Below are 27,941 nucleotides of genomic sequence, written 5' to 3'. Positions count from 1 at the left end.
AATCACATGATTCAAAACAAGTTTCCTACTAAACAAACCATGTAGATCACATTCGTACCATTTGATCTACAAAAAAATTGCAAATTTTTGAATAAAAAGTGATTTTTACTCATTAGTTCCTTACCTTCGTTAGTAGCCAATATTTACCACACACACACACACACCAAACGCATTGGGCACTCGTGAACTAAAAATTGCAAAGAATAACAGTGTCAGGCATACATGAGGGTGGCACCTATTATAAAAAAATCCATGTCAATATAAATAAAATAAGGATTTGCAGCCAGCATTTCTAACATAGTTGCAGTTTGCACTATACACAAGCAAATTTGTCTGTATTCATCAATTTTTGGCAACTTGTAGTGCTTAATGTATTAATCAAGCCTCACAAAACTGTGTAAAATAAGTACTAAAAAATGCCTAATTGAGTTCCACGGTGCCTATGAATCTTTCTTATGTGCCCTTTTCTTTGAAAACTTGGTTACAGGCTCCCAGACGATTGAGGTACAATCTCCAGCTACAAAGGGTAATGCAGAAAGACAACCATTATTAGACAGCACCAAAAGAGAAAAACAATGCAAATACCAGAAGCTTATTGCTAATATAGTGGCGAATAGCATAAAACATCTTAGCAGATAGGCATCTTGGCAAATGCTGCAATATTGAAGGCAGAAAATGCACTATACAGCTATCCAACTGCTAGAAGTGCATCTGTGGTAAGCTGAAACGAGAAGCATTAACACATAAACCCAAGAAAACAGTTTGCACATACAACAGACAGGCCCATAAATCATCTGAGGATTGGAAACAACACAAATCACAAACCTTTATGAACATATCATCGGAAACTATGAGTCTGACGTATCACCAAATTCAGGCCGCTGGAAAGGAAAAAATCTGTGAAAGCAATCCCATTCTTCAAAGCGATGGAAGGTATAAAATGGAAACCAAGAACTGCAAAAACTCGTTCAGAAGTATAATGCTGTGTTATTGTCATGATGCCCCATAACTAAAAAAATAGATTCTTCACTGACGAGCAATCCCGAGAATCTTTGCAGTAAATTCCCATGTCACAATGGCAGCGGCATTAGCAGGAAAGGCCCTCGCCATTGTTGGACCCAGGCCAGCATAACAACCTCTCAACCCCACTCGCTTATATATCTACACAGGTCCGTGGATAAATCAATCTGTGCTGTATTAAATAAAAATAAATCAAAGGGAAGTGAATTCAAGTAACATTACCGAGTGCAATGTACGGAATGGATTCCTGCTAGCAGTCGTGTCCGGAGAAGTCTGAATAACTGTCTTTGCCACATCCAGTGGCAAAACAGCGGTCCAGAACTGTGAAAGTTAGAGAAATGTGTGAAAACGTTGAGCCAAATTTCTGTTGCATATGCCAAGTTCAGTACTTACAGCCATACCACCAAGTCCCCCACTAACAATACCAATGGCCACATCAAAAATTATTCTTTGGGAGTGGCCAAGGGTAGATGAAGATTTCACTTTGGAATGCATGTAGTAGCGACTAAGTTCGTAAGCTGAAAAGAAGGCAGCATTGCCAATTGATTCTCTTAAGCAGGTTGTAAGACCACCACGAAATAGACCCTGGATCTGTTAATATAGCTGAGTTGTCAGCTTATGTGATGTTGCAATCAATCTTCTGCAGTAAATTTATTACATTACTTACTCCATTGCTCTTTATTGTTTTAATAGTACAATCAAGGGGACCATTATATCTTGGATGGTAACCCTTATAAGCCACAGAATCAGCCCCTTGTACTTGCATCCTACACTGAAGAAACTAAATTTTACAAGAAGCACAACATAAATCAAGCATCACCAAGAGAAGGGCTCAACAAGTCCTCACTTTTACCAGCTCCGATGGGCATAATATGACACTAATCAAGGCTCCACTATAAGCTGCAGAAGGTATAATCACCTGAAGACTTGGCTTGCCACTGTCTCGGGCTCCCTGTCACCAATCAATGAAAATACATTATTGCAAGCTTATAATTCATTACATGCAAGTAGCTGGGAAATGAGAGACCGGCTCGTGGGTCGGATCACATCATTCAAACCCATAAAATAGGCTCAGCATATGAAACATGATTAGATGTTCAGCTCGGCTCGGTTCATATATTCTCATTAAGTAGTAATAGATATATTTTAAATACATTTTACATCACATAATGTGGTGTGGAACAACAGATTGAAGTATTTGGCTTGCAATCAATAGGTTTAGAGATAAATCTTATTGCCTCCTGCTCTGAAACTACATTTTGTAATTCTATTACTTCCAGCTCTGAAACAATGTATTTCTTTCATAGCCAGTTCGAGCTCAGCTTGCCACGAGAATGAGCTAAGCCTGAACACTTAAAGCTCGGCTTGGCTCATTTACTAGCCCTTGATGAAAGTAGCTAGACATCAGGCTGTCAATGGTCAGGCCTGTCTGGGCCCTATTTTAGTCTCATTTTTTAGCTTTGGCCCATTCATTGAAAGGCCGGGCTGGCTTTGACCAGACCATGGTCCATCAATGGGACAGTCAGCCTACCTGACAATGAAACCAGGCCAAGCCATTCATGCATGATCCTTTGCACACCTACTCATTGGAGGGCATCCTGAAGGCCATGGGTGGGCCGAGTCATCTGGACCAGGCCTAGGCCAGGATTTAGAGCCTTGGACTAGCCTAGACCAGGTTTAAGATAACCAACCTGCTGCCCACCCCTAGGCATAAGAAAAATAGCACTATGTTGATAGATCTTTGAGCATTGTTTGTTAAAATAATAAAAATATATTGATCAAGTCTGAGATTTTCCCTTGTTGGGGCATAAAATAATATTTGTGGCTGGTCTAACCTGCAATGCTGCTTTAGTTTGGGAATAGACACCAAAAAGTAGTGAACTTTCAACGGCTATTCCAATGAAAGATGATGTAGCACCTCTGTAAAGTCCTTGAATCTGTAAAACAAGAAGACATGGTAAATATACCAACATGTCATATAAGTAAAAAGAGACAGCCTCTGAAGGCATCAGATTACCAACATACAAATGGCATTGCCTCTTCATGATAACTTTGTAGTTTGTATAAAGTTTAAGATCCCAAGTGTAGAAGGTTCTGATGAGCAAGCTAATGGAACACAATTCCTTCAAGTCATGAAATAGAAAAAAAATGGTTGAATTTAAAATAAAATGACATTCATGAAATGAAGAATGTGAAATTAATTATGGAAATGATATCGTACAATACGTTAGAGTGTATCACAGTATCGCCATGTGATACAATATACCCCCTTGAACCAGAAAATGCAGCGTATGGACCCGTATCGTAAGATACACACAAGTTTTTACATTTTTTGTTGAAAATTTTCAGGTAATTTATTTTAGATCTTATTTACTTTTAATGACAACTTTTCAAATAAATGAGGCTTTAGTAGAGTCCTATTTACTTATTTCATAAGCAATGAAAACAAAAAAAAACATAAATTTCTTCTTAATTTAATGTGACTAGTGAAGACAAGAAAGAAGATCAGCATTATTATGGAAGAACACACATTATTTAACTTTTGTGTTTGTTGCATAGTCACCTGTATCGTTAAAGATAATTTCTCGGCGAGAGTATTTCTTGGAGAGATTTTCAAAAATTGATAAATCTCGGAAAAATCTTGGGAAAATCTCAGGAGTTTAAAAAATTGAAAAAAATATAAATAACAACAAAAAACCCAAGAAAATAATAAGTTTTGTATTTTTTTTCTTTCAAAAATATAAAGAAACATGTTTTAAAGGTTTTAAAACACAAAAGAAACAAAAAAATAGGAAATGAAAACTTAAATTTTAAAAAATCTATATATAGTGATATTATCATGATATTTTTTATTTGCCAATATTTTGAAAATATCACGATATATTCAAAATATCAACGATATCAGTAATAGTGGTTTATTGTAATTAGTGAAAGTGTGAAACTGATTAATGAAAGACATTATGAAACTTTTTTTTAATGCTTAATATTTACCAAATGACATTACTTCCCTTTTACTTTTTAATGTTTAATCTCGGACTCTTTTGATATATGTAATGGACACATTTTTATAACATCATAATTATGGCTTTTATATTTGATAATCGTTACACATTTATTCATGCTCAATTTATTTCATAATTCAGTTTACTTAATATTGCAGTTTTGACTACTAAAATGTGTTTTATTTCTCTTTGTGGTTATTTTATTCTTAAATTATGTGATTCTTATAGTTTGACTACTCAAAACTTGTCTTTGGTTTTGTTATCTACTGTGAATCTTTAAAATTAAACCTTTTTGTTTTGTTAGTTATTAGTATCTTACAATATCATTTTGCATGTTATAAAAGTGAATGTGTATGTTTAATTGTTCATAATTCTTAAGCTTGATTTCTTTTTTTCTATTGCCCCTATGATATTTCTCATTTTTTTCTGATTTTTTAGAATTTATAAGATTTTTTGCGCATTTTTAATTTTTGTGCTTTTTAAACTGGATTTTTTTTCATATCTTACTATATGATACGATACACCTGTATTGCTGGCCCGCATCTTAATGAATTTGTACTGACCATATATTCATGGTTTGATTTTAATCATAAAAAAAAGAATTATGGAATACATAGCTATTGTTTTATTAATTTGTATCTCATGCAATGTATTACTAATTTCATCACTTGCTTTGTAGTTAAATGTTCGCACACGCTTTACCCTATCGCTTTGCAGTCAGATGGTCGTTCAAAAATCTCTCGCCCTTTTGTGTGCATGTGTGTGTATCTATATCCATAGATTTTTAAGGCCTGACACATCAAACTTTGTACCCATGTCTGTCATTGACAACAATATCCACTGTTAGATTCATGTACCTTAGTTGTGTATATATATATATATATATATATATATATATATATATATATATATATATATATATATATGTGGAAAAACATTTGCTACTAATGAAGGTAAGGAATTAATGAGCTAGAAATCATAGGTGCAAGTTGTATCGACTCAATCTAACCACATAGATGTGTTCAACATGGTTTGTTTGCTAAGAATCAAGCCTTGGATTGTGCTTTTCTGATGTAAAAATGTGATTTTTTGAGTTATGAAATTTTGGCACATTGTGGGCTGTTGATATTTGGACCCCTTTAGAAACCTAATTACTTGTCATAATCACATTATCCAGAACAAGTTTCCTACTAAATAGACCATGTAGATCACATCCGTGACATTTGATCTACAAAAAATTGATTTGTTTTGAAAAGAGTGATTTCTACTCATTAGTTCCTTACCTTCATTAGTAGCCAATATTTACCCTATATATATACACACACACTCATATGTACTTTTGGTTAGGACAGCATGATGGCTTGTTATGTCATTCTCCCGAGCTGGTGGGTTTTGAGAGGTTTGAAGGATGTTTCATTAATCAATTAACTCGACGGGAAGAGCGGAACCCTACCCCTAAACAGAGGAATAAGGGCCTATAATACCTAAAAAACGAAAGACTGACCTGGTCACTATAGCAAGGTGAGCCTTTCTTTCATAACCTTCCTTTGGTCGCTAAAGGATAGTTTGTGATCCATCCTTTTTTACTGTGCTTAGCTATCGGTTGCCCAAGAAAGAAAGTTTCTCTAATCCAAGCCGCTGGCCTCGCACCCACCTACCTCACTAGCTAAACTAACCGAACTTGTCGCGGGCCTAAGGGAACAGAACGAATGGTCTACTTCCTGAGAGCGAGCAGAATAGCCAAATCAAAGTCGCCCAAGAAATGGGTCTTTCAAACGGTCTACTTCCTGAGAGCAAGGCGCACAACTCAATTAAAAAAAAAAGAGGGAGGGAGGCCCGATGTTAGGACACTCTTCCCCCTTCCGTCTCTCCTCCCTTTTGCTCCCCAACCCCCACCCTCCTCACCACTGGTGGCAGCTACCACCAAAGGCAGCCACCATCAGCGGCCTTAGTTGTTAAAGGCACTAGGCGGTGACCCCTAAAAAGACTAGGCGGTACCCCACATAAAATAAAAATAAAAAAATATAAAAAATATGTAAACAAACTGCTAAAATTAATAACAAATATGTATACAATATAAAATCAATCCACAATAAGCAATAGACAAAACATAACATGCCGTCGAACACTTCAAAGCAATTATATTAAATAATTTGCTTAAATTTATAATATATGTTTATGATATGTTAAAATATAATTTACACAGAAAACACATATATATATATATATATATATGTGTGTGTGTGTGTGTGTGTGTGTGTGTGTGTGTGGACTATGGGTGAATGTGAAGTGTGATTTTTGAAAAAGAACTGTAAAACAGATTATATATGAAGTACACACAATCACACAGATACATAACTCGTACAAGAAGAATACTTGAAGAAAACCAGCACTCATTTGTACATTACATCAAACTCTTAGATTGCAATTTCTTCTTGGCAAACTTTTGGTAAAAATTTGAGGAGGAATGTTAGAATTCATGTATTATATATATATATATATATACATATATATATATATTAAATACATTTATACTCATATGTACTTTTGATCTTATATCATAGATTAAGTACTAGGACAGCATGGTGGCTTCTTATGTCGTGGGTTATGTGCACTTTTACTTTTTTCTATTTGAAATAGGTTGGACCTTATGGCTGTTGGACTATTTTTTTGCCTTATAGGTGTTGGAGAGTCAAACGGCTACAAATACAAGCCTTTGAGAACTCTCTAACAGCTAGTTCATCTCTCCTCCCCTTCTTTCATTTACATATTTTGTGCATTATGAGGTTTAATAAAAAAATTTATTATGCTCTCTCTTGCCCTTAGTGGCTGGTGCTCTTTTGCCCTAGTGGCTTATGTTTGTGCTCTTAGTGCACCTATTTCATTCCATCAACGTCTAGGTAACATAGCACAGAAGGACATAAACAAGAGTATGATATGACAAAAATAACCCTACACTTAAAAGTCTGCCACTGCACAGCATAATAAGAAGAAAAGATATTTTCCCAAGTACATGCACGTGCACATTAAAACCCCATTTCTGTATTCATAAAATAAGCAGCAAGAGGTTGTGTAGAGAATGCTAAGAGTTTGGTAGAAGTCAATGACCGAAGGATAAAGAATATCAAGAAGCTACTCAAAAGCATAATAACAGCTCATATCTATGTCACATCTGCTTATGACACTGGATTTATTGGAAACTTTATAATGGATCTCATTATGTCAAAGATTGAAGCAGTAATATGAGGAGACAGCTATATCCTGTAAAGATATATCAAAAGGAAACCAGTATGAAACATATGGCCCTGATTTTTCATTCATGTTTTCTTATTAGACATATACATGCTAATGTGTCAAATAGCACATCCAAATTATGTGATCCTGTACTTCACTATGTTCAGCAATATAACTTCGCAGATTAGAACTTCTGTAAGAAGTCATCTCCAAGGAAGAAATGAAAGGTAATTTGGGAGCATCCTAAACCTTTTATGTTGTGTCCACCACTTCATAATCAATCAAGGGAAAAATAAAACAATATTTTAGTTAAATCTTAAATAACAAACTGTGAATGAAGTTATTGATGGTGGAAGTAGAAGTAATTACTGTATGACAAAAAAAATTAAACCAGCTGGATACTAATATTAAGAAGGCAAATATTATCCATAGAAGCAACACTGAAGAACATAACCAAGTTCCCCCAACAAGGGCACAAAGCTTGTCTGAGAGCAAGCATGCACACACAAATGTGTAATGAAACAAGGTGTGAACAAATACAATGCCACTAAAGGGATACAAGTTGCACAATCACAAAAGCTACTTATGAGCAAAATACAACACACAAAAGATAAAAAATAATCTTTATTGGACAATAATATGCACACAAAATGCATTAATGAATCAGGGACAAGAAACCCCTTTTATAGAGTACATAAGAGAGAGAGAGAGAGAGAGAGAGAGAGAGAGAGAGAGAGAGACTTGTAGCCGTTGGGGATCTCCCAACGGCTACATGGCAAAAGACAAAAATGCCCTTAGCCAAAACCTAAAATCCCTAAAGTAAAAAAATAAAGACAAAAAAATTAAATGTAAAAAAGAAAATTTGTCCCCAGTGGACAGTATCCTATTACAAGGTGAATTTACATAAATACCCCTATAGGGTATGCCTATTACAAAGATGAAAATATGAATATATATATATATATATATGAGCACCATATTTTAACACCCCCCTCGAGGTTACGAAATCACAACCGATTTTGCCAAGAAGAAAGTGGAATCTGGGAGACAACACCTTAGTAAAGAAATCTGCTAGTTGATACTCATATGACATATATGGTAGAGTAATGGTCTTCTTCAAGAATTCTTCACAGACATAATGGCAATCCATTTCAATATATTTTGTTCGCTTATGAAATGCATGATTGCTTGCAATATAGACGGTGCTCTTGTTATCACAGCATAATCTGGAGGGTTCAATTATGAAAATTCCCGAGTCTTCTAGTAATTGTTGCAACCTATGTCACATGGGTGCGGGTGCGACACGGGTGCGGCGCAATTCCAAAAATTTTGGACACGGGGACTCGGCTATATATATATATATATATATATATATATATATATTATAAATATATATATTTTAAATATATATAATTATATATATAACAATAAATTAACACATAAAGATTGTAAATTTTAAAGCAAAAATAAAAAAACAATTCTTAACAACACAAACTTACCAAAATATAACACATAAAGAAGCTTGTGAGTGTGATAAACAACAAAACTTATCATAAATCTGCCTCATCGTCTGAATTAGAGGGAAGAACAGGATCAAGGTAGTCCATGTTGAGAGTATGTAAATTATGTTCTCCCTCCAAGTCAAAATCTTCTGGATTTACATCCCAATTCTTAGATGGTCCACAACTGCATCAAAAAATGACTATATTAGTATCTAACTTAAAACTTTGAATGCAAATATTTAAATACAAACTTTGAATACAAAAAAAATAAAGTACCTATACTCTTCTTTGGTGCGGCGAGAAATTAATCGTAGATTTGAGTGAACATAAACCAAATCATCTGCTCTTTTACTAGTGAGAAGTGTTTCTTTTAATGTTGTGAATTTGAGCATATGTACTCCAATTTCTTTCACAACAAGATGATATAGCAAGTTGGGATAAGAACTTCATTGCAAGACGTTGCAGATTTGGTGTCTCTGATCCATATGTTGCCCACCAATTAAGGGGATCTTCCTCGTCCCTTGCCACAAGTGCTGCTAAAGAATCAAATCTCCCAGTAGAAAACTTGCCAAACTCACTATTTATAACCTTAAACATGTCATAATCATTAAAAAGTCTTCCCAAATATATCATTCTATTTCTTGATATCTCAGGATCTTCATTTAGAGAAACACGACCAACACCTGCTGTCAACCATTTTTTTTGCGTAGTATTTTGGATTGAGAGAGTGTGTCATGCGATGCAAAGGTGTATTGCTTTTATCCCATCTTCTCACTAAAACTGAATGTACATGATTGTAAAATTCTCAATCATCAAGTGCAATATCTTTCTTCTCATGTTTAAAAATGATACTTTGAACTTTTTCAATCATATTGTCCCACATTTCATAAATTCTATGAAGCATGGGTACATCTCTGTCAACTTCCCTCAACATTTCTCAAATAGGCTCTGTAAATTCAACAAAATATGTAATTTTATCCCACCAAAAATCATCACAGATGCATTTTTTGATAGCTTGAGCCTTGACATCATCTTCAGTACGATAAAAATCTCAATCTTGATCAGCCACCATCATCATCAAATGCATTCTTGAGTTGCTTAATTCTTTTTATCATAACAATGAGAGAAGCAAAACGAGTTTCAGCAACTTTCAGAATATGTGAATATGTATCTTCACTTGCCAAATTCATTCCTGCACGACTGCAAACTGGAGCATTGTCAGTAATGATTTGCACCACACTTTCTTCACCCACTTCTTTTATCACTTCGATAAATAATCTCTTTAAATATTCAGCATCTTTATACTCTCCAGATGCATCAACAGTCTTCAAAAAGATTGACCCATTAAGTGAGTAAGTAATGAAGTTTATCAGTGGTCGCCTTTGTATATCAGTCCACCCATCAGAAACAATCGACACTCCATGTCGTTTCCATGCAAATTTTTGAGTCTCTAACAAGTCTTCAATTCTATTTTTTTCCTCTGCAAGAATGACTGTTCTTAGTTTTTCTGAACTAGGAGGCACATAACCACTCAAATTGCAATTAGCCAAAGATGTAATCATATCTTTCCAGTATGGACTTCTAGCTACATTAAAAGGAATTGAGCTTGAGTAAAAGAATCGACCAATCTTTTTATCAATTTCTGCTCTTGCCATGTTTTTGAATGATGCTTGTATTGTTTTATTGCTTTCCATCTTTCTTTTCTTTAAAAGCTTTTCTTGTATATCACTAGCAGTAGGAAAAGACAAATTAATCGAATCACTTCTCATCTCTGCAATTTTCTTCTTTTCAACTTCCTCTTGTTCTTTTTTTAATTGCTTTAACATGTCTTTGTCAACCCCAGAACATGCCCTAATTCCTTGACCACGAATATGCAAAAGATGTGCTTTCACACGCGTATAAGAACCTGTGAAAACAGTCTTACATAGATTACAATAAAACTGTACATTCTCACCACCACCACTACTAGCTTTTACCCCTTTTGTCATAAGCCTCCAAAGTGGTTGAGAAACTTCTAATTCAGGGTTAGAACTTGAACCAAATGTATTGACACTACCGCTAGAACTCGCCATTATATCTGAAAAGTGAAAACTGAAAAGAAAATAAGTAAATAAAATATAGTTAATAAACACTTCAAAATAATAGTAATAGGAGCTACCCCCTATCTAATGCAAAAAAGGAGGGGCAGGGCAAGCCCCTGCCGAACCTTATCTGTGCCAGGGGCTTCGCCCTTGCCAAAAAGCCAAAGGCAGCAGGGGAAACGAGGAGGGGCCGAGCCTCTCCTCGTTTCCCCCGTTGTTCGGCGTGGCAAGGCTCGGCCTGTCAGCCGAGCCCCCTCCTTCCCCCACTCCTACTTCTTACCCCTGCAATAAAAGGGAAACGAGGAGGGGCTGAGCTCCTCCTCTATGAATCGGACGCACAGGGAGGGGCCGAGCCCCTCTTCTGCGAGCAGAGGGTGCAAGGGAGGCTGCGAGCAGAGGGAGGGTCGATCGACATACCTGTTGAGTGTTGACGGAGAGGGAGACGGTGGCTGCCTGTGCGTACCGTCGCCGGAGTCTGGATCGTCGGCGTGGGTGTAGGAGAAAGCTGCAGGGGCTGAAGGGGAGAAGCAAAATCGAGAGGGTAAGCCCCTCCCCCTGTCGATAAACCCCTTTAGGGTTCGGCTGCAAAAGAAATTTGGATCTGGGTCGGGTCCAGACCCGACCCGACCCAGATCCAAAATGTAATTTAAAAGTCGAAATGGACATTTTTGGACTCGGTCAAAGTTGACCAAGTCCAAAATGTGGACGGACTCGGCCTGGACTCGTTGACCGAGTCTGAAGCCGCACTCGAGTCCGCACCCGTGTCGGGGCGTGTCGACTCGGGTGCGACACCTCCTTAGCCGAGTCCGTGTGACATAGGTTGCAACCATACTAATTCAAAAGTCGTAGTGGCCATGGCACGATATTCGACTTTTTTAAAAGAGAGAAACACCTGTTATTTTTTATATCTCTAAGATATCAAGGAATCACCTATAAAAAATACAAAATTTGGTAGTTGAGTGACGATCATTTACATCTCTCCAATCAAAGTCAGAATATGCAATAGCATCTAATGGGGACGAAGATGACAAAAAATAAACCATGATATTTTTAACATATCTAACTATCATCATTACACCACTCATATGTACTATAGTGAGAGAATGTTGAAATTGACCAGTAGTATGAATAACAAGAGCAATATCAGAAAGAGTAATAGAAAGGTAAGTTAAGGCGTCAATCATTTGGCGATATGTAGTTGGGTCTTTCAAAGGTTTGCCATCATTTTTCTTCATTTTTGCACTGATGACATATGGCGTGTCAACTCTCTTTTCATCACTAAGACCTGACCTTTCGATTTGTTGCATACTTAGTCTGAGACAAAAAATACCCACAGGGTGAATAAGCAATTTCAATTCCAAAAAAAATATTGAAGAAAACCAAGATTTGTCACGTTAAAGTTGTTTCTTAAGACATTTTTGATATGACTAACTCCTTGTTTATCATCTCATGTGATAATCATATTGTCCAAATAGATGAGTAAAATGACTATACCTGTATAGAAGACTATAACAATGCATTATCATTATTAACAAGATCTAAATCCTAGTTGAGCCATCACATTGCTAAACTGATCATACCAAGCCTTAGGAGCTTGTTTTAGACCATACAAGGTCTTTCACAGGCGAAGAACTTTCTTATGTGTCAAACCTAATTCAGGAGGAGGTTCCATATAGACTTTTTCATCAAGGGTTTCATTAAGAAAAACATTTTTAACATCCATTTGAAAGATAAGACATTTTCTAATAGATTGAATCTCTCAAGTTTTAGCTTTTTTTAAAGCTTCTAATTCATTATTCATGGCCTCAATCCATTCATGATGACTTTTGGCTTCACTATAGGAGGATGGTTCGACATAGGAGCGAATGACCATAAGGTAACCTCTATAGTTAGGTTCAAACGACTCATATGATGCGAACCTATTAGGTGCTAGGGATATTATCGTAGATCTTCTAATACTAGATTGATCTATTCCTTGGCCTTGGGAATACCTCTTTAATGCACATGGTGGATGGTCTTGAGTACGACAAGAATAAGTTTGTATTTCATTGTGAGGTTCAACAATAGGAACATTACTTTAATGAGCATCATGAGTGTTCTCGGTGTTACTCATGCATATCATGAATATCATTTCTTTCATGTACATAATCATCAACAATATCATGCTTAACAACATTATCATCCACTAAGTTGAACAAAAAAGAGTACTCACATGGTTTCTTAGACTCATTTTTTCCAAAACCATTTTCCTTTTCAAGAAAAGTTGCATTTCTTAAAATATAAGTTTGTCATTTTCAATATCATAACATCTAAATCCTTTTTTATTTTCCGCATAGCCTAAGAAAACACAGGGAATGGCTTTGGCGGAAGGCTTATCATTTTTATTAGAAATGATAAAACATTTACAACAAAAAATTCTCAATCCTTTATAATCGTAAGGGATTTTAAATAATTTTTCAATATGAGAGATATTTCTAAGAATTTTAGAAAGCATTCTATTAATCAAATAGACTGCTGTAAGAGCGACTTTGGCCCAAAACATTTTAGGAACATTTTTGGATATTAGAAGAGTCCTAGTGGTTTCAATAATGTGCCAATGTTTCCTTTCGACTAACCATTTTGTTGTGGGGTGTAAGGGCAAGATCTTTGATGAATAATCCCTTATTGATCAAGGTAATTTTAAAAATCATTTAATAGAAATTCTCTTTCGAAATCAGATCTAAATATTTTAATGGAAGCTTTAAAATGATTTTTGACATAACTATAAAATTCTTTAAAACAATCAAATACTTCAGATTTGAGTCTAAGAAAATAAATCCACACGTGCCTACTATAATCGTCCACAAATATAACATAGTAAGAAACTCTTACTTTAGACATAATTGGTGTCAGTCCCCATACATTTGAATGCATTGACTCAAATAGTAATTTAGATATAAAATGGTTAGATCCAAAAGGTAAAGATTTCATTTTTTCGAGAATACAATCTTCATAAATCAAATCCCTTTCCTTACAATTTTCAAGAAAAATAAATAAATACATTTTTAACATACTTGGATGCCCTAATCTCCTTTTCAATATCTTTCTTTTCAATAAAATTAAAAAAACTTGATTGGATAGTTTTAAATTGTCCATGTAGTAGAGATCCCCTCTTCTATGGCCTCGCCCAATCGGCTTCTCGGATTGAAGATCCTATATCAAGCAATCATTAGATGAAAACGTGACCTTACATCTATGGTAAGTTATTTGAGAAACAGATAGGAGATTTAAATTTAGTTTAGGTACTACTCTAATGTATAGAACATGAAAGTTTTGGTTAATTTTAGAAGAGTTTTTCAAAGTTCTAAAACTTTTGATTTTCAAAGATGTTCCATTGAAACATAAAAATCATTGGGGTTAATGTGACATTTGGATAATATGGACTCATTAAGAGTCATATAGAAAGAAGCACCGTAATCAAGAATCCAAGAATTCTTACTGGGGTTCACGCATGTTGAGATAACCGCACCGGAAAGAAAAGAGCCTTGAGCCTTGAATAGTGGTTGAAGAACTTTCATGAGTTGAGCAAGTGTCACATTTTTGGAGCCTTCATCTACACTATCCTTCTCGTTAGATGGCCCCATAGAGGCCACTTTCTTTTTTTCTCTTCAATCTTCTCTTCTCTTTTTTGTGCAAAATAGCTTGATGTGACCCGACTCGTTGCAAAAGTAGCATATTATTTTACCATTCTTCTTGTATTCATAGTCATTTAAGCTTCTTCCATAATCATTTGAGTTTCTTCCAAAGTGGAGGCTTGTAATTCCTCGTGTGATTTTCGGGCCTTGACATATTGTTTTTCATGGAGTACTATGTCAAGTGGACAATGTCACTTAGACTCTAGGAGGGCTAAATTATCCCAAAAGAAAGAAAGAGCATTGTAATATTCTCTTATGATCATATCTCCTTGGGTCATGGTCCTCACTTTCTTTTGGAGTTACACACATGAGCTACATCCCTTAGGGAATACATATCTTGGAGATACTTTACTTCCAACCATCACTAGCAAACTCAAATTTTGTCAAACTAGAGCACTTTTTTATTTCAACACTATTAATGAATCATCTCATGATTTTAGAATGACCCATCTTCCACTCCTTCCATCTCTTTTCATAGTCGGAAATGGCTTTATTCATTTCTTCTCCTTAAAGAGCTACTTTTTTGTTGTTTTTATTTTTGGTAAGAATCGGATCCGTTCATCAAGCCCCATAGACCCTTTTCCCAAATCTTATGTTTTACTATGGATGCCCACATCACATAGTTTGTGTCATTGAATCTCACGGGCATGGTGACAATCACTTCTCGTTCATCCTTCATAGATACAAGAAGAGAAAGAGAGAGATAAAGAAGAAAAAATAGAGAATAAAAGCAAAGTCCACGAACAAGCTTCAAAGTTGTGATGGCTCTGATATCATGTAATGAAACAAGAAATGAACAAATACAATGCCACTAAAGGGCTCCACGATGCACAATCACAAAAGCCACTTATAAGCAATATGCAGTAACACAAAAGGTAAAAAAATCATCTTTATTGGACAATAATATGCACACAAAATGCACTAAGAAATAAGGTGCAAGAGGCTCCTTTTATAGAGTACATAAGAGAGAGAGAGAGGGAGAGAAGAGACTTGTAGCCGTTGGGGAGTTCACTCCCCAACAGCTACATGGCCAAGGATAAAAATTCCCTTGGCCAAAACCTAAAATCCCTAAAGTGAAAAAATAAAGACAAAAATAAATGTAAAAAAAGAAAATATGTCCCTAGGGGACAAATTCCTATTACAGTGTGAATTTACATAAATACCCCAAAAGGGTATGCCTATTACAAAGACAAAAATATAAATACACACACATATATATATGAAAAGGAAATACATATATAAGAGCACCATATTCTAACAAAATGCACGCACACATGCACAGATTTGCTTGTTTCCAGCATAACCACCAAATACAATATGCATATCATTAGTCAATAAACAAGACGACATATGCAGCAAGGATAACAAGGCATATAACAAACAAGATTATCGTAAAGCATTGGCAATGAAAATGGAATGTGCATCAGCACTGTTAACACAAACACTAATAGAGGATTTATGACTACCAAAATAACCTCACCGTATTTTGTAATACATTAAGATACTTTATTTTCTTAAATCATAGAAAGTAGAGAAAATCATACCCCTTCTGTCCTTAGGATGTGAGTGGAGCAATGAAAAGCATTTCTATACAGCTTTTCATTTCCTGTATTATGTGCCTGCAGCTTCACCTGTAATTGGGGAAAAAATGTTGTAATATGAGAATGACATGGGTCGCTAGAGCTTGTTGGACAATATATATTTTTTTACACCAGGGATATTGACCAAACTGTACATCAACTTGATTATTTGAAAGACAGTGCTAATGCACCTTGTATGCTCAACTAAGTCAAACTTGCCTTGTTGACTACCCTAACTTCTGAACTTGGTCATAGAAGGATGCAAGCAAAGCTGAAAGGATCACAAGGGAGGCAGGCATACGTAAAATATCCAAACATCAGGAATAATTGATTCATTTTAGATGTGTTATTAGCTATAGAAAATTTTAATAAAATGAATGGAACAAAAACTTACAAGCATTGATCATGTAATACAAAAAATAGCAGCATTAATAACTCTATGTCAAGAGGTCACTTGTCATTTCAATTTTCTTAACCAAGCATCTAGCCCTCATATTTCATAATCACATTGAAATCAAGACATTAAAAGCAGTAAAAGAAAATTTCACATCTTTGAACTTTCACCATCAGTTGGGCAAATTAGCAGCAGGGCTAAGAACCCATTATTGATATTACTGCAAGGCTTGTATTGGTGACTGCCATGCACATGCACATACTCAAACATGTACGAGTTCTAAAGTGTCTTTAGGTACCTAGCAACATACAAGTCATGAACTTGGTAACCATTGAGGAATGTAATGTGTAATATACTAATATTTGTTTTACATTTTGTGTGCTACCACTCTATGTGTATATATCATTATTCTTAAGGGTATTCTTCTAAAATAGCTATAGGGTGTAAAGTCAAAGATTTTTGCCCAGTAGTGAGGCTCGAGAGTTTGGCTCCCATAAGAGTGTTTTAATCCTTTTTCTTTTCTCTTTAATGAAGTTATTCTCCTGCTATCTCTCACTCTTCTCATGGTGTGCCCTAATTTCTTGAATTTGTATATGGTATCAAAGCCATATCCAAAACAAGATTAGCATTTCATGGAGTGTTTTAGAGGAGGAAAAAGGCTTCATTCTGAGCCAGAGCAATCGGACCTTGATTTGTGTGCCACATTGCTGATGTTAGCACAGCCAAGGGGGTACTCTTGGGTGAGGTAGGAGATTGCTAGATTGTGATTTAGAAGTTATATGAATCAAGAATCTTGATGATCAGGTATTGGAATCTTTATGGGTTTTTTTCTGATGTTCTGGAAATGGTGGTAAATAGTGTCCATTTTTTAATATTTTGCTATTTCTGACCTAATTAGCACCTTTGGACATTTTTTCCTAAGGAATTGATTAGTATCAATTTTGGATGGTGATTTGGTGAAGATTTATGGATGTTTTGGGTGGTTATTTCTGGCAGTAATAGTGTTTTAAGGGATTCCACTGGTTCAATTGTCGTATTGCATCAGCTGTAGAATTTGTTGAACTAGTTTGGGTACCTAAATTGTGTTATTTAGTTGTGGTTTTGGCAGATTTAGGTGGTTTGATGCTAGTTTTGCATGACTGGTGTTGTCGACCAGGGGTGGGCAATGAGCCGGTCTGGCTCTATAATGGACTGGGCCGACTGGACCATTAACCAGGCTGGCCCGGTCAAAGCCCGGCTCGTCAATTGACGGGCCGTGCCTAAGACCAGTTCAGGCTAGCCCATTGGAAAAACCTTGGCCCGCAGCCCACCCATAGGCTCGTGGACCCAGTTGGGCAGGAAATATATATCACACATATATTATATATATAGTTTAAATAGTTATATATTATGAATAATATATTCACACACACATATCTATATCCCGTTCAGGTCGAGCTTGGGTCTAATTTATAGGCCCAAGCCCAGCCCCTGCCCGCCCCATTGCCCACCTCTATTGTCGGCTACATATTTCTAGCCTATGTTGTGAAGCCCCTTTGATAGAATTTGTTACATTGTTGTGTTTGGATCTGAATCGGCACTTCTTGGTACATGTGCAGCTGTGTGTGTGCTTTATGCAGGTACATGAATATTGTAGTTGGGGGTTGTGGAGAGTATGGAAAAAGAGGAATCTATCCAATTGATCCTTGTGAAACTTAATGGGACCAATTATAGTTATTGGCCTGGCTTTATGATTCCGGTGATTGACAAGAGAGGTCTTGGGGGCTGCCTAGATGGAACTAAAAGCAAACCAAAAGGAATGGAAGATGAATAATGCACAAGTAAAGGCATGGATTCTTGGATCAATGGAGCAAGAATTACAATAAACTTTTCTAAGATTCAAGAAGCTAAAAAAGAATGGGGCTTTCTCAAACAAGTTTACAAGCAAAAAAACTGAACAATGCATTATCAACTTACACAAAAATTAAAGGGAATGAGGCAAAGAAGCAAGTCCATTCAGGAGTTCTTTTCAGAAATGCAGCAATTATAGGATGTTCTTGCTCTGATGGAGATTAACAAGAAGTGTGAGAAGTGTATGAAATGTAATAAATGCAATGATTGTAGAACATACACAGATTTGTGTAATCAATCTAAAGAGATTGTTAGACTAATAGAGTTTCTTATGGCTCTTCACCCTAAGTTTGATGGTGTGAAGAGGGCTATGTTGCACAGGACATTATTACCTTTTATTACTTAGGCTCTTCAATCTAATGTTTGGGGCCCTTCTTTAATTGTGTCAAAAAGAGGAGCCATGTATTTTGTGACTTTTATTGGTGACCATACTAGAAGTACATGGATATATTTCATGAAAAATAGAAAGTAAATTGTCTGATATCTTTAAGAAATTTTATGGTTTTATTGAGACTTAATTTGTAGCTAACATGCAAAAATTCTTGCATGAGAAGGGAATAGTACACCAAAGATCATGTCCATATATACTAAAGCAAAATGGAGTTGCTTAGAGGAAAAATAGACATATACTTGAAACCACTAGAGCACTATTGTTTAATAGTGGATGCCTAAGGAGTTTTCGGCAGAAGCTGTGGGAGTTGTAGTGTACTTGATAAATAGGATGCTTTCAAGTATGCTCAGAAAGATTTTCCCACTTAAGAAGTTATTAAGGAACCCAATTATGATTTATTGAGGGTATTTGATAAATACTTGTTTTGTTATTATTTCATCCCAATAAAGAGATAAGTTGTCCCCTAAAATGGTAAAGTGTTGCTTTATAGGGTATTCTAAAGGGTAAAAAGGTTATTGATGTCATGATTCGGTGAGCAAGAAGGTTTGGACCTCTAGACATGTGGAGCTTTTAGAGAATATGCCCTATTTTAATTCTAATCAGCGAGTTAATGATCTAGAGGATACCTTCTCCTTTTTTATACCTTTTTGGGATGATTCTGAAAAAGAGAAGAAAATGATAACCTATGGCAGAAGGCTGTTATCCTTTCTTGACCAGCATGATTAAGAAGAGGAAGATCTTCCTAAGCAAAGTCCCAATCCTTTCCAAGCAAATCCTAATGTGCAAGCTATGTCACATGGATGCAGGTGCGGGGGTGCAGCACTTTCAAAAAACTTGGGTGTGGGGGTGCGGCAAAAATATAAAAAAAAAAAAATATATATATATATATATATATATATATATATAAATAAAGTCCAAAAGTTGGACATAAATGACCCTGGGTGCATAAACCGCACCCAGGGTCAGGTTGACCGCATAGGGTGCCGCACCCGCATCGCGCCACGTCGACGCGGGTGCAGCACCTAGTTGGCCGAGTCCCTGTGACATAGTGTGCAAGCAATAAACCTTCCTCCAGCAATCTGATCCTCCTCGTTTTGTTTTATGTGAATTTTTTTTAACTCACCAGACATTTCTAGCCTTCATTCAGACATACCATAAGCATATCCTATGTTGTAGCCTGAGTGGCAGTGCGAGGAATTGGAGGCACTAAAGAGGATGAAAGCCTAGAAGTTGGTTAAGCTGCCAGAAGGCAAAAATATAGTTGGTTGTAAGTGGGTGTACACGGTTAAAATCAAGGCACATGAAACCATAGAAAGGTACAAGGCTTGCCTTGTGGTAAAGGGATACAATTAATACTATTGAGTAGATTTTGTTGAGACCTTTGCTCCTGTAGTGTATATGACTACCATCATGATGTCGTTAGCTGTGGCAGTAGTTAGAAGATGTGATTTATGGCTGCTAAAAAATGTTTTCCTAAACGGGGACTTGGAGGAAGAAGTTTATATGGAGTTACCTCAAGGAGTATCAGATAAAGAAGAAAGCATATGAACATTGAAGAGGGTGTTGTATGGTTTGAAGCAAGCTCATAGAATAGGGCTTAACAAGTTTAGATCAGTTGTCAAAAGATTGTGCTTCACGCAGAGTTTTTATGATCCTGCCATGTTTGTGACTACTTTTAGTAGAGGATAATGTATACTCTTGTTGTATGTGGATGACATGATCATTGTTGCAGATCATAGGGCCGTAATTAAAAATGCAAAGGTTCAATTAGCACAGACCTTTGAAATGAAGGATTTGGGTAAGCTGAAGTACTTCCTCGAACCTCAGATAGTATATTTAGAAAAAGGTTACTTGTTGACACAACATAAGTATGCTGCAGATTTGACAAATAAGGCTGAATTAGTAGATGATAAGAAACAAAGGGATACTTCTATGGAAGCAAATTGCAAATTAAAGCATTAAGATGGATAGCTTCTTGATGATCTCACTGTGTATAGACAGTTGGTGGGAAGCTTGATTTATTTGACTATTTTCATACCAGACATTACCTTTACAGTTCATGAGCGCTCTCAAATCCACTCACCTGACTACAGTGATAAGGATTAATAGATACATTAGAGATACTGTGCATTATGCATTATTTTTCTCTACCTCATATGCACAATAATTGAGGGCCTATTGTAATGCCAATTTTGGAGAGTGTCACAAGATAGACATTCCACCACATTATGTATTTTTGGGTGACTCTTTGATATCGTAGAAGAGCAAGAAACAACAAATTGTTGTCTTATCCACAACTGAAGTTGAGTATAGAACTAGAACTCAAGTCACTGTAGAGATTGTTTGGTTGAGATGGTTGTTGGAGGATATGGGAGTTAAAATTGATAGTAGGATGCCTTTGCACTATGATAATCAAAGTGTTATTCATATAGTCAAGAATCCAGAATTTCGTGATGATAAAGTATATTGAGATAGATTGTCACTTTACTCACAGAACCTGCTTGAAAGGAGTCATCACATTGTCAATTTGTCATATATTGGGACTGCTATTGTTTCACCAAGAGTCTATCCTTAAAGACATTTCAACCATTTCTCTTCAAACTTGATATCATTGTATTTACGGCATCCCAAGTTTGAGGGGAGATTTTAAAGAATGTATAATGTGTTTTACGTTTTGTGTGCTACCCCTCTATGTGTGTGTTTCATTATAGTTAGAGGTGCTCTTATAAAACAGCTATAGGGTGTGAAGCAAAGTTGCCAAACTAGGAAGCAAAAGTAGAAAATGATACAAAGAGCGGAAATGAGAAGCGAGGCATTTTAAAATTCATAGGAAGCGAGATTCGAGGAATCGATTTGAAAGCGAAATGGGAATTGATGATGAAGCGATATGAGAATCGAATGAGAAGCAAAATCGGAATTGAATGGGAAGTAAATAAAAATAATTATTCTTAAATTTCATGATTTTCTAGTGTGAGAACTAAATTTTTGTCAAAATCCAAAAATGATAGTTACCAATTTTGAGAAAGCACATGGAAAGTGAGTGAAAAGCATGATAGAAAGCACATAGAAAACATGAAAATAAGTACAAGAAGACATATAAAAAGTATGTAGGAAGTGTGTGGGAAGCATAGGAAAAGTGTGGGAGAATCGAGATTCCCATCAAGCTTCAGAAGCAAAGAATATCGCGCTTATGAACCGAGTTTCCGAAAGTATGCTTCCCAACTATCTAAGAAGCTTCTGGTAACTCTAGTGTGAAGTCAAAGATATTTATCCCGTAGTGAGGCTCCCAATAGAGTGTCTTAATCTATGTCACATGGGTGCGGGTGCGGGGATTCGGCACTTCCAAAAAACCCGGGTGCGGGGGTGTGGCAGGGGCAAAAATGTAATATATATATATATATATATATATATATATATATATATATATATATATATATATATATATATATATATATCAAGGGGGTCTTGGGGTTCCCCCGGCGCGGGTCCATTTCATAGGGAACCCACACTCTTCCCACATTCCCCCACCAAACAATAATTCTTTGTCGAAGAATACTTTATTGATGTAATCTCCTCCCCACCCCTACTGCTTTACCTTACTACTATTATTATATTCTTTTTCCTTGTAACACTTTATACATAAAAGGTTAATGCTGGTCTTTCTATAACTACAGGAGAGGGCTAAGGGCTGTTCATGTTTTTACGACAGTCTGCATCAAGTTGTGGAGGCGAAAGCGACCTTACAATGTGCTTGGGATGCCCGTCAATCATGAATGCGCCCTTGGGTCTCGGACCGTTTAAGTCAAATCCCTCATCCGTCCCACCTCCTCCTGGACAACATAGAGCCCTTCACGGAAGGCCCTGGATTAAATGGTCACGTGAACAGGGGGCTTTCAGTTGCCCATGTGACTGGGGGCCCACACCTCTGCAGAAACCATTATTATAAAACTCCTTGGGGTTTCCCACGCACTTATTAGGTTGTCAGATTTATGTTGACGTATCTGCATTCGATTGAGAAGCTTGATGAAGAGTCGTCTTACGTGGCGCGCATTGGTTCGGTTAAGAAAAAAAAATTTAAATTTCGCAGCCCATTTCACAGGGCAAAATTTTTAAAAAAAAATCAAAAAAATAGACCAAAATGACCCTGGGTGCGTTGACCGCACCCAGGGTCGGGTTGACCGCACCGGGTGCAGCACCCGCACCGGCACCCGCATTGCGTCGCGTCGACGCGGGTGCAGCACATGTCTGGACGAATCCCTGTGACATAGGTCTTAATCCTTTTTCCTTTCTCTTCATGAAGTTCTATAGTATTCTCCTTCTATCTCTCACTCTTCTCATGGTGTGTGCCCTAATTTCCTAAATTTCTATAGTAACCACAATACAGATCTATGCACTTTAATAGAAATATGAATAATCAACCCACACATAACTATCCTAGTAGAGCATGTCAAGTGCCTAATTCTCATATAGCAAGTGATAGATTAAATCATTTTTATCTTTCACAGAAATGCAAAGGATAATTTCTATATCAATTGTCTCAAGATCCACAGCTGTTGATCATCTTTCATCAGTTCACCGACAGATCCTGCAAGAGTATGTTTCATGTAATATTGAGAACAGATCCTTTTGTTGCCATTCATATCAACAAGTATATTACCTAAACATTTGTGTTTCTTCCTATGGTTTTATAATGATAAGCCCAATGTTATTGAAACATCGATAGTTTATTCTTGCAGTTTGTGCTCACATTCAGCACCAAAGGCAGTATTTTGGCAAGAATATTAAAAACCGAATTAAATAACACAAATCTTTTGGCAGTAGAAAGAAGCCTGCTCTGACATAAGAATATAACTTAAATCTGTTATTGTAGAGGGAGATAAAGATAACTGTGTTGAATTATTGAATGTTCTGTTAACAACATAAAAATCCGGTTTAATTATGACAAAATTGGACTATGAAATGTATGTTCTTGCAATTTAATCATATTTTACATAATGAAACTGCTCAGCATCATATTGAAGATAGCTTGCACAACGCAATCTGTGAATTAAGTTTTATTAGGAATAGACTGTGCAGTGAGGCAAGCAGCAAAATTGCTTATTTGCACATATTGGCTCACCGAAATTATGCTGCTTCCAAGGAATATATCAGTGTCATCAATCCTGTTATTTAATAACTGACTGATGTCAATTTTCTTCCCAGAAGAGTGCTGTTTCATAATAACCCAATGTATATTGTGCTCAAAGCTTTTCTGCAGTCATATCCTCCCTAGTGCATATCCTAGTTTCCCATGTCTTCAAGCTTCCAACAACTCTTGCTGTCCTCTGCAGAGCTCTTAGCTGAGTTCATGATTAACATACTCATGATGTATTCCAGTAGGTTACCATAAAATCAACCTTTTGCCATCTTAATCACCATTATCAGGATCAGAGATAAGTACAAGCTCCATTATCGTCATCTGTCTTACGATGCATATTCAAGTCTATAGTCATCATGGAATCCAAATAGCTCGTTAGATAGCTCTCATAATTTTTAAAGTTCAAACTGTAAGCATAAGGCCTTCTCTTAAGCTTCTAAAATAATAAGCAAGTAGGCAGAAACATGAATATCCAATAATGAGAAAGTAGGGTTGATTTCCACAATGTACACACTACAATAAATCTATGTAGTCAAAAGCCCCGACTAGGCACTGACAAGTCCGCTTTGTCGATCTAGGCAAAGTAAAACGCCTAGGCTTTGCAATTCCTAGATGGGTACCTTAAAAAGTACCAATTTTTCTGGCTAGGCACTAACTAAGGCGCCTAGTCGGCGACTAAGCTGCCTTCGCCTAGGCACGAGGGCACTTTAGTTATTTATTAATTATTACTCATATATATTATTATATATATAATTATATGTATGTGCATGTGTTTGTGTGATTTGTTTTGTGAAATCATGAAAACATGCTTAGTTATTATATTTATATATGTGTGTGTGTGTGTGCTACTTTGCTTTTGGGATTTTTTCTGTGAAACATTAAAAGCATGCACAATTAATTTTAATTGATTACGTTTTTTATATATGCGTGTTTTACTTTTTTTCTGATGAATTTTTCTATAAAAGCCTCAAAGCATGTTTAACATTATGAATTATGTAATAGGTTATTTATATATGTATGTGTTATTGTGCTTTTGTGAAAGGTTGATAGCATATTTTGTTGATTACATGAATAATTGAAAATATATATATTTTGTGCATACAATTATATATATGTATATTCTGGTTATGTATATTAATATATTTTGTGAAAGCATGTGTAATTTTGTAATTGTGTAATGAAATCATCTTATTAGCAAAAGAATTAAACATATTTTTATGTATATTTTGTGCACTTTTTTAATATTTAATTGGGGTACCGACTAGTCCCTCCTAGTCCTTGACTAGTGTTTTTAGGGGTCTACCGACAAGGCACCGCCTAGCGCTTTTGACTACATAGCAATAAATCATCAACAAGTTCACAAAAATATGCAAACATTATGAACTCCAGTAAATCACCAACAAGGTCATAAACATGCAAACATTTAATCAGAACCCACTAAATCAAAGGGACAGAACATAGAAATGGTCTTAAATTCTTGACACAAGACTAGATTGAGAAAAATGCTTCAGTTTCTCTGCCACAGAATTAGTAACTTCACCTTTTCATGGTCTGGTGCCTAGGCAGCACCTGGCAGTTTTGACTGTTAAGGTCAGATACCCGTTTGATTTCCAAAATCCATGGTCACATGAGGTTGGGAGAAAACTGTGTCTCACTTTGGCATATGGTCTTAAGATGAAAGTAGAAGCAAGGCATGTAACTTATCAAATGTTAATCATGATCCAAGATCTGTATCGAAAAACAATGTTTGATCCTTCTTATACCATATTCCAGCACTTGTGACATGTTCATAGATTCATCCTTCAACTTTCTACACTTATTTTCATGTTTAACATTCCTTCAGGTTCTGCTTCCTACAAATTCCCAAATTTATTTTTTGCTTCAAAGCCAGGATTTGGTGATCAAATCCTCCATGGCGCACCATTAGGATCCAACAGTGAAGAATTCTCAACAGAAGTAAAAATTTTAGAATAGCAGGTTGTCGTGTGAAACTAGAATGAGACTCTCTAAGTGCTGCCTTATGTAGCCTCACCATTTCCCTTACTCTCTTAATTAATTATTTATATAGGCTGTTTTTACATAGATGGTAAGTAGAAAAGCTGCAAAGCAGAAGGAACTACAATGAACAGCATAGTAGCAACACAATGTGATGATATACATACTTCCATAATCTCATAATTAAGAGATGATAAATCTTTCTTCATACTTTTGGGATTCGATGGTATTGGATTAACTGAATCCATGTTCATTATTTTGACACTTTGCTCCGGGTGCAAGTGAAGGCAGTGGCGCGGTGGACAGTTTAGAAGTTGGTTACCCAGACAAGCAATTCAGAGTGACATAAGGAGCAAGAATCAATCAACAGAGAACCAAAATATCAAGGAGATGCAGGTCAAGAGCTCCAAGAGGTCAGAATGTTCAAATAGATCGTGACCCATCTAAAAGCAACTCCACCCTAGGGTCTTCCTCTCTAGATGACTAGCAAAATAGAATGAAATTTACACTTCCCATCTTGGACTTCTTGTCATTTTGAGATACAGATTGAAGTGTCCGAGCCATAGTTAACAAACCTGGTGAGTCAACTCGGGAATCGACGGAGTCAACCCGGATAGGACCCCAACTGGGTCACTATTCAGGACTGATCCAACCCATTAAATAAAATTTTTTATCATGTATTTTATTATTTTAATGCAAATTTCTTATATAAAGTAGAATCTAATATTGTTCAATGAAAAAAGTTAATAATCATGTATAATTATATGTTTTTGTAACTTAACTATTGACATATTAACTTGAAGTTTAGTTATTTCCATGTGTGCTTACACTATATATTATAGAGTCCCGACTCGGTGACCCAGTAGGGGTCCTATCCGAGCCCGAGTCACGAGTTTGCCAACTATAGTCCCAGCAACACATGTGAGGCAGGCTTTGTGGGACCGAAGCTCACGTTTTGATCAGACAATGACCAACAAGCCGAAACAACATAAGAAATAAAATCCTCCTTTCCCAACCACTTGAATGTCACAACTTTCAGCACAAAATGATTGGTACCGAAGTTCATGCTCTGATCAGACAATGACCAACAATCCAAACCAACATAAGAATTAAAACCCCTTTTCCCAATCACTTGAATGACACAACTTTCAGCACAAAATGATTGGTACCGAAGTTCATGCTCTGATCAGACAATGACCAACAAACCGAATCAACATAAGAAATAAAATCCTCCTTTCCCAATCACTTGAATGACAAAACTTTCAGCACAAAATGAATGGTACCGAAGTTCATGCTCTAATCAGACAATGACCAACAATCCAAACCAGCATAAGAAACAAAATCCTCCTTTCCCAATCACTTGAATGACAACTTTCAGCACAAAATGATCACAAGAGAGAGAGAGAGAGATGTACCTTGACGGTGTCGAAGGGATGGCCAACAATGACGGTGGCAACTCCTGCAGCAAACCCTGCAGCATACTCCTTGCGGGCCTCCGCCATTCCTCTCTCTCTCTATCTTTCTCTCCTTGCCGCTCAAGGAGTCGCCCTGCTTCGGCTTAGGCAAGGGAGTGGCGCGGATTTGAATCTTAGCAGCCTATCTGGCGACCAAAGTCCCTTACTGCTACCTCAAACCCCTTGAATCACACTGCTTTAATCACAGTCACCGTAAAACTTCTGATAAAAGGCATGAAACGGCACATTTCTTTTGTGTTTCAAAAGTTTTAGGAGAAACCCCAGCTCTAAAATCCATAAAGATTATTTCTTTCTATACAAAATTTAAGGGTGTAACTGGGTCGGATCTTGATATACTCGAATTCGAATCAGGTCTAAAAATTAGATCCAAACCAGATCAATCTGATTCAGGTTCCAGTTTATAACGGGTATGGTTAGAAATTGTGAACTTATATAAGATAACAAGTTGGAGTACCAACTGGCTCCGCTTGTCTGGCAGGAGCAGCCTTGTGTTGGGGACGTTGTAAGTTCGAACCCCAAATGGTATGGTTATTTAATTGGTAAGGGTCCGCCTAACCCCAGCTCTC

The 27,941-nt window shown here is 36.4% G+C and overlaps 1 protein-coding gene across 1 annotated transcript; it reads right to left on the bottom strand.

The window, feature by feature from the left end:
* Positions 1 to 260: 260 nt before the first annotated feature.
* Positions 261 to 27,642, bottom strand: LOC149844677 (mitochondrial arginine transporter BAC1-like). Its single transcript, XM_089997299.1, has 10 exons — positions 27,316 to 27,642; positions 16,058 to 16,144; positions 2,856 to 2,957; positions 1,868 to 1,972; positions 1,688 to 1,792; positions 1,414 to 1,611; positions 1,243 to 1,341; positions 1,035 to 1,161; positions 826 to 897; positions 261 to 517 (listed from the first exon to the last, which is right to left on the bottom strand). Exons 1-9 carry the CDS (start codon positions 27,400 to 27,402, stop codon positions 839 to 841), a joined length of 969 nt encoding a protein of 322 aa, XP_089853425.1. The 5' UTR covers positions 27,403 to 27,642; the 3' UTR covers positions 261 to 517; positions 826 to 838.
* Positions 27,643 to 27,941: the final 299 nt, after the last annotated feature.

This window comes from Nuphar pumila, chromosome 2 (genome assembly GCF_984573655.1).
Source record: "Nuphar pumila chromosome 2, dmNupPumi1.hap1.1, whole genome shotgun sequence".
Lineage (NCBI taxonomy): Eukaryota > Viridiplantae > Streptophyta > Magnoliopsida > Nymphaeales > Nymphaeaceae > Nuphar > Nuphar pumila.
The sequence above is the reverse complement of the archived record's forward strand: the minus strand, read 5'-3'. Positions and strand labels throughout refer to the sequence as shown.

What these genes read in the sequence shown, in the direction of transcription:
- LOC149844677 (XM_089997299.1), bottom strand. Translation starts at nt 27,402, where the DNA reads ATGGCGGAGGCCCGCAAGGAGTATGCTGCAGGGTTTGCTGCAGGAGTT. An exon ending in ACATCCTAAGGACAGAAGGG is followed by an intron (nt 2,958 to 16,057) that starts GTATGATTTTCT and finishes CTTGTTTTACAG; the next exon opens with ATTCAAGGACTTTACAGAGG. An exon ending in GCCCATCGGAGCTGGTAAAA is followed by an intron (nt 1,793 to 1,867) that starts GTGAGGACTTGT and finishes TAGTTTCTTCAG; the next exon opens with TGTAGGATGCAAGTACAAGG.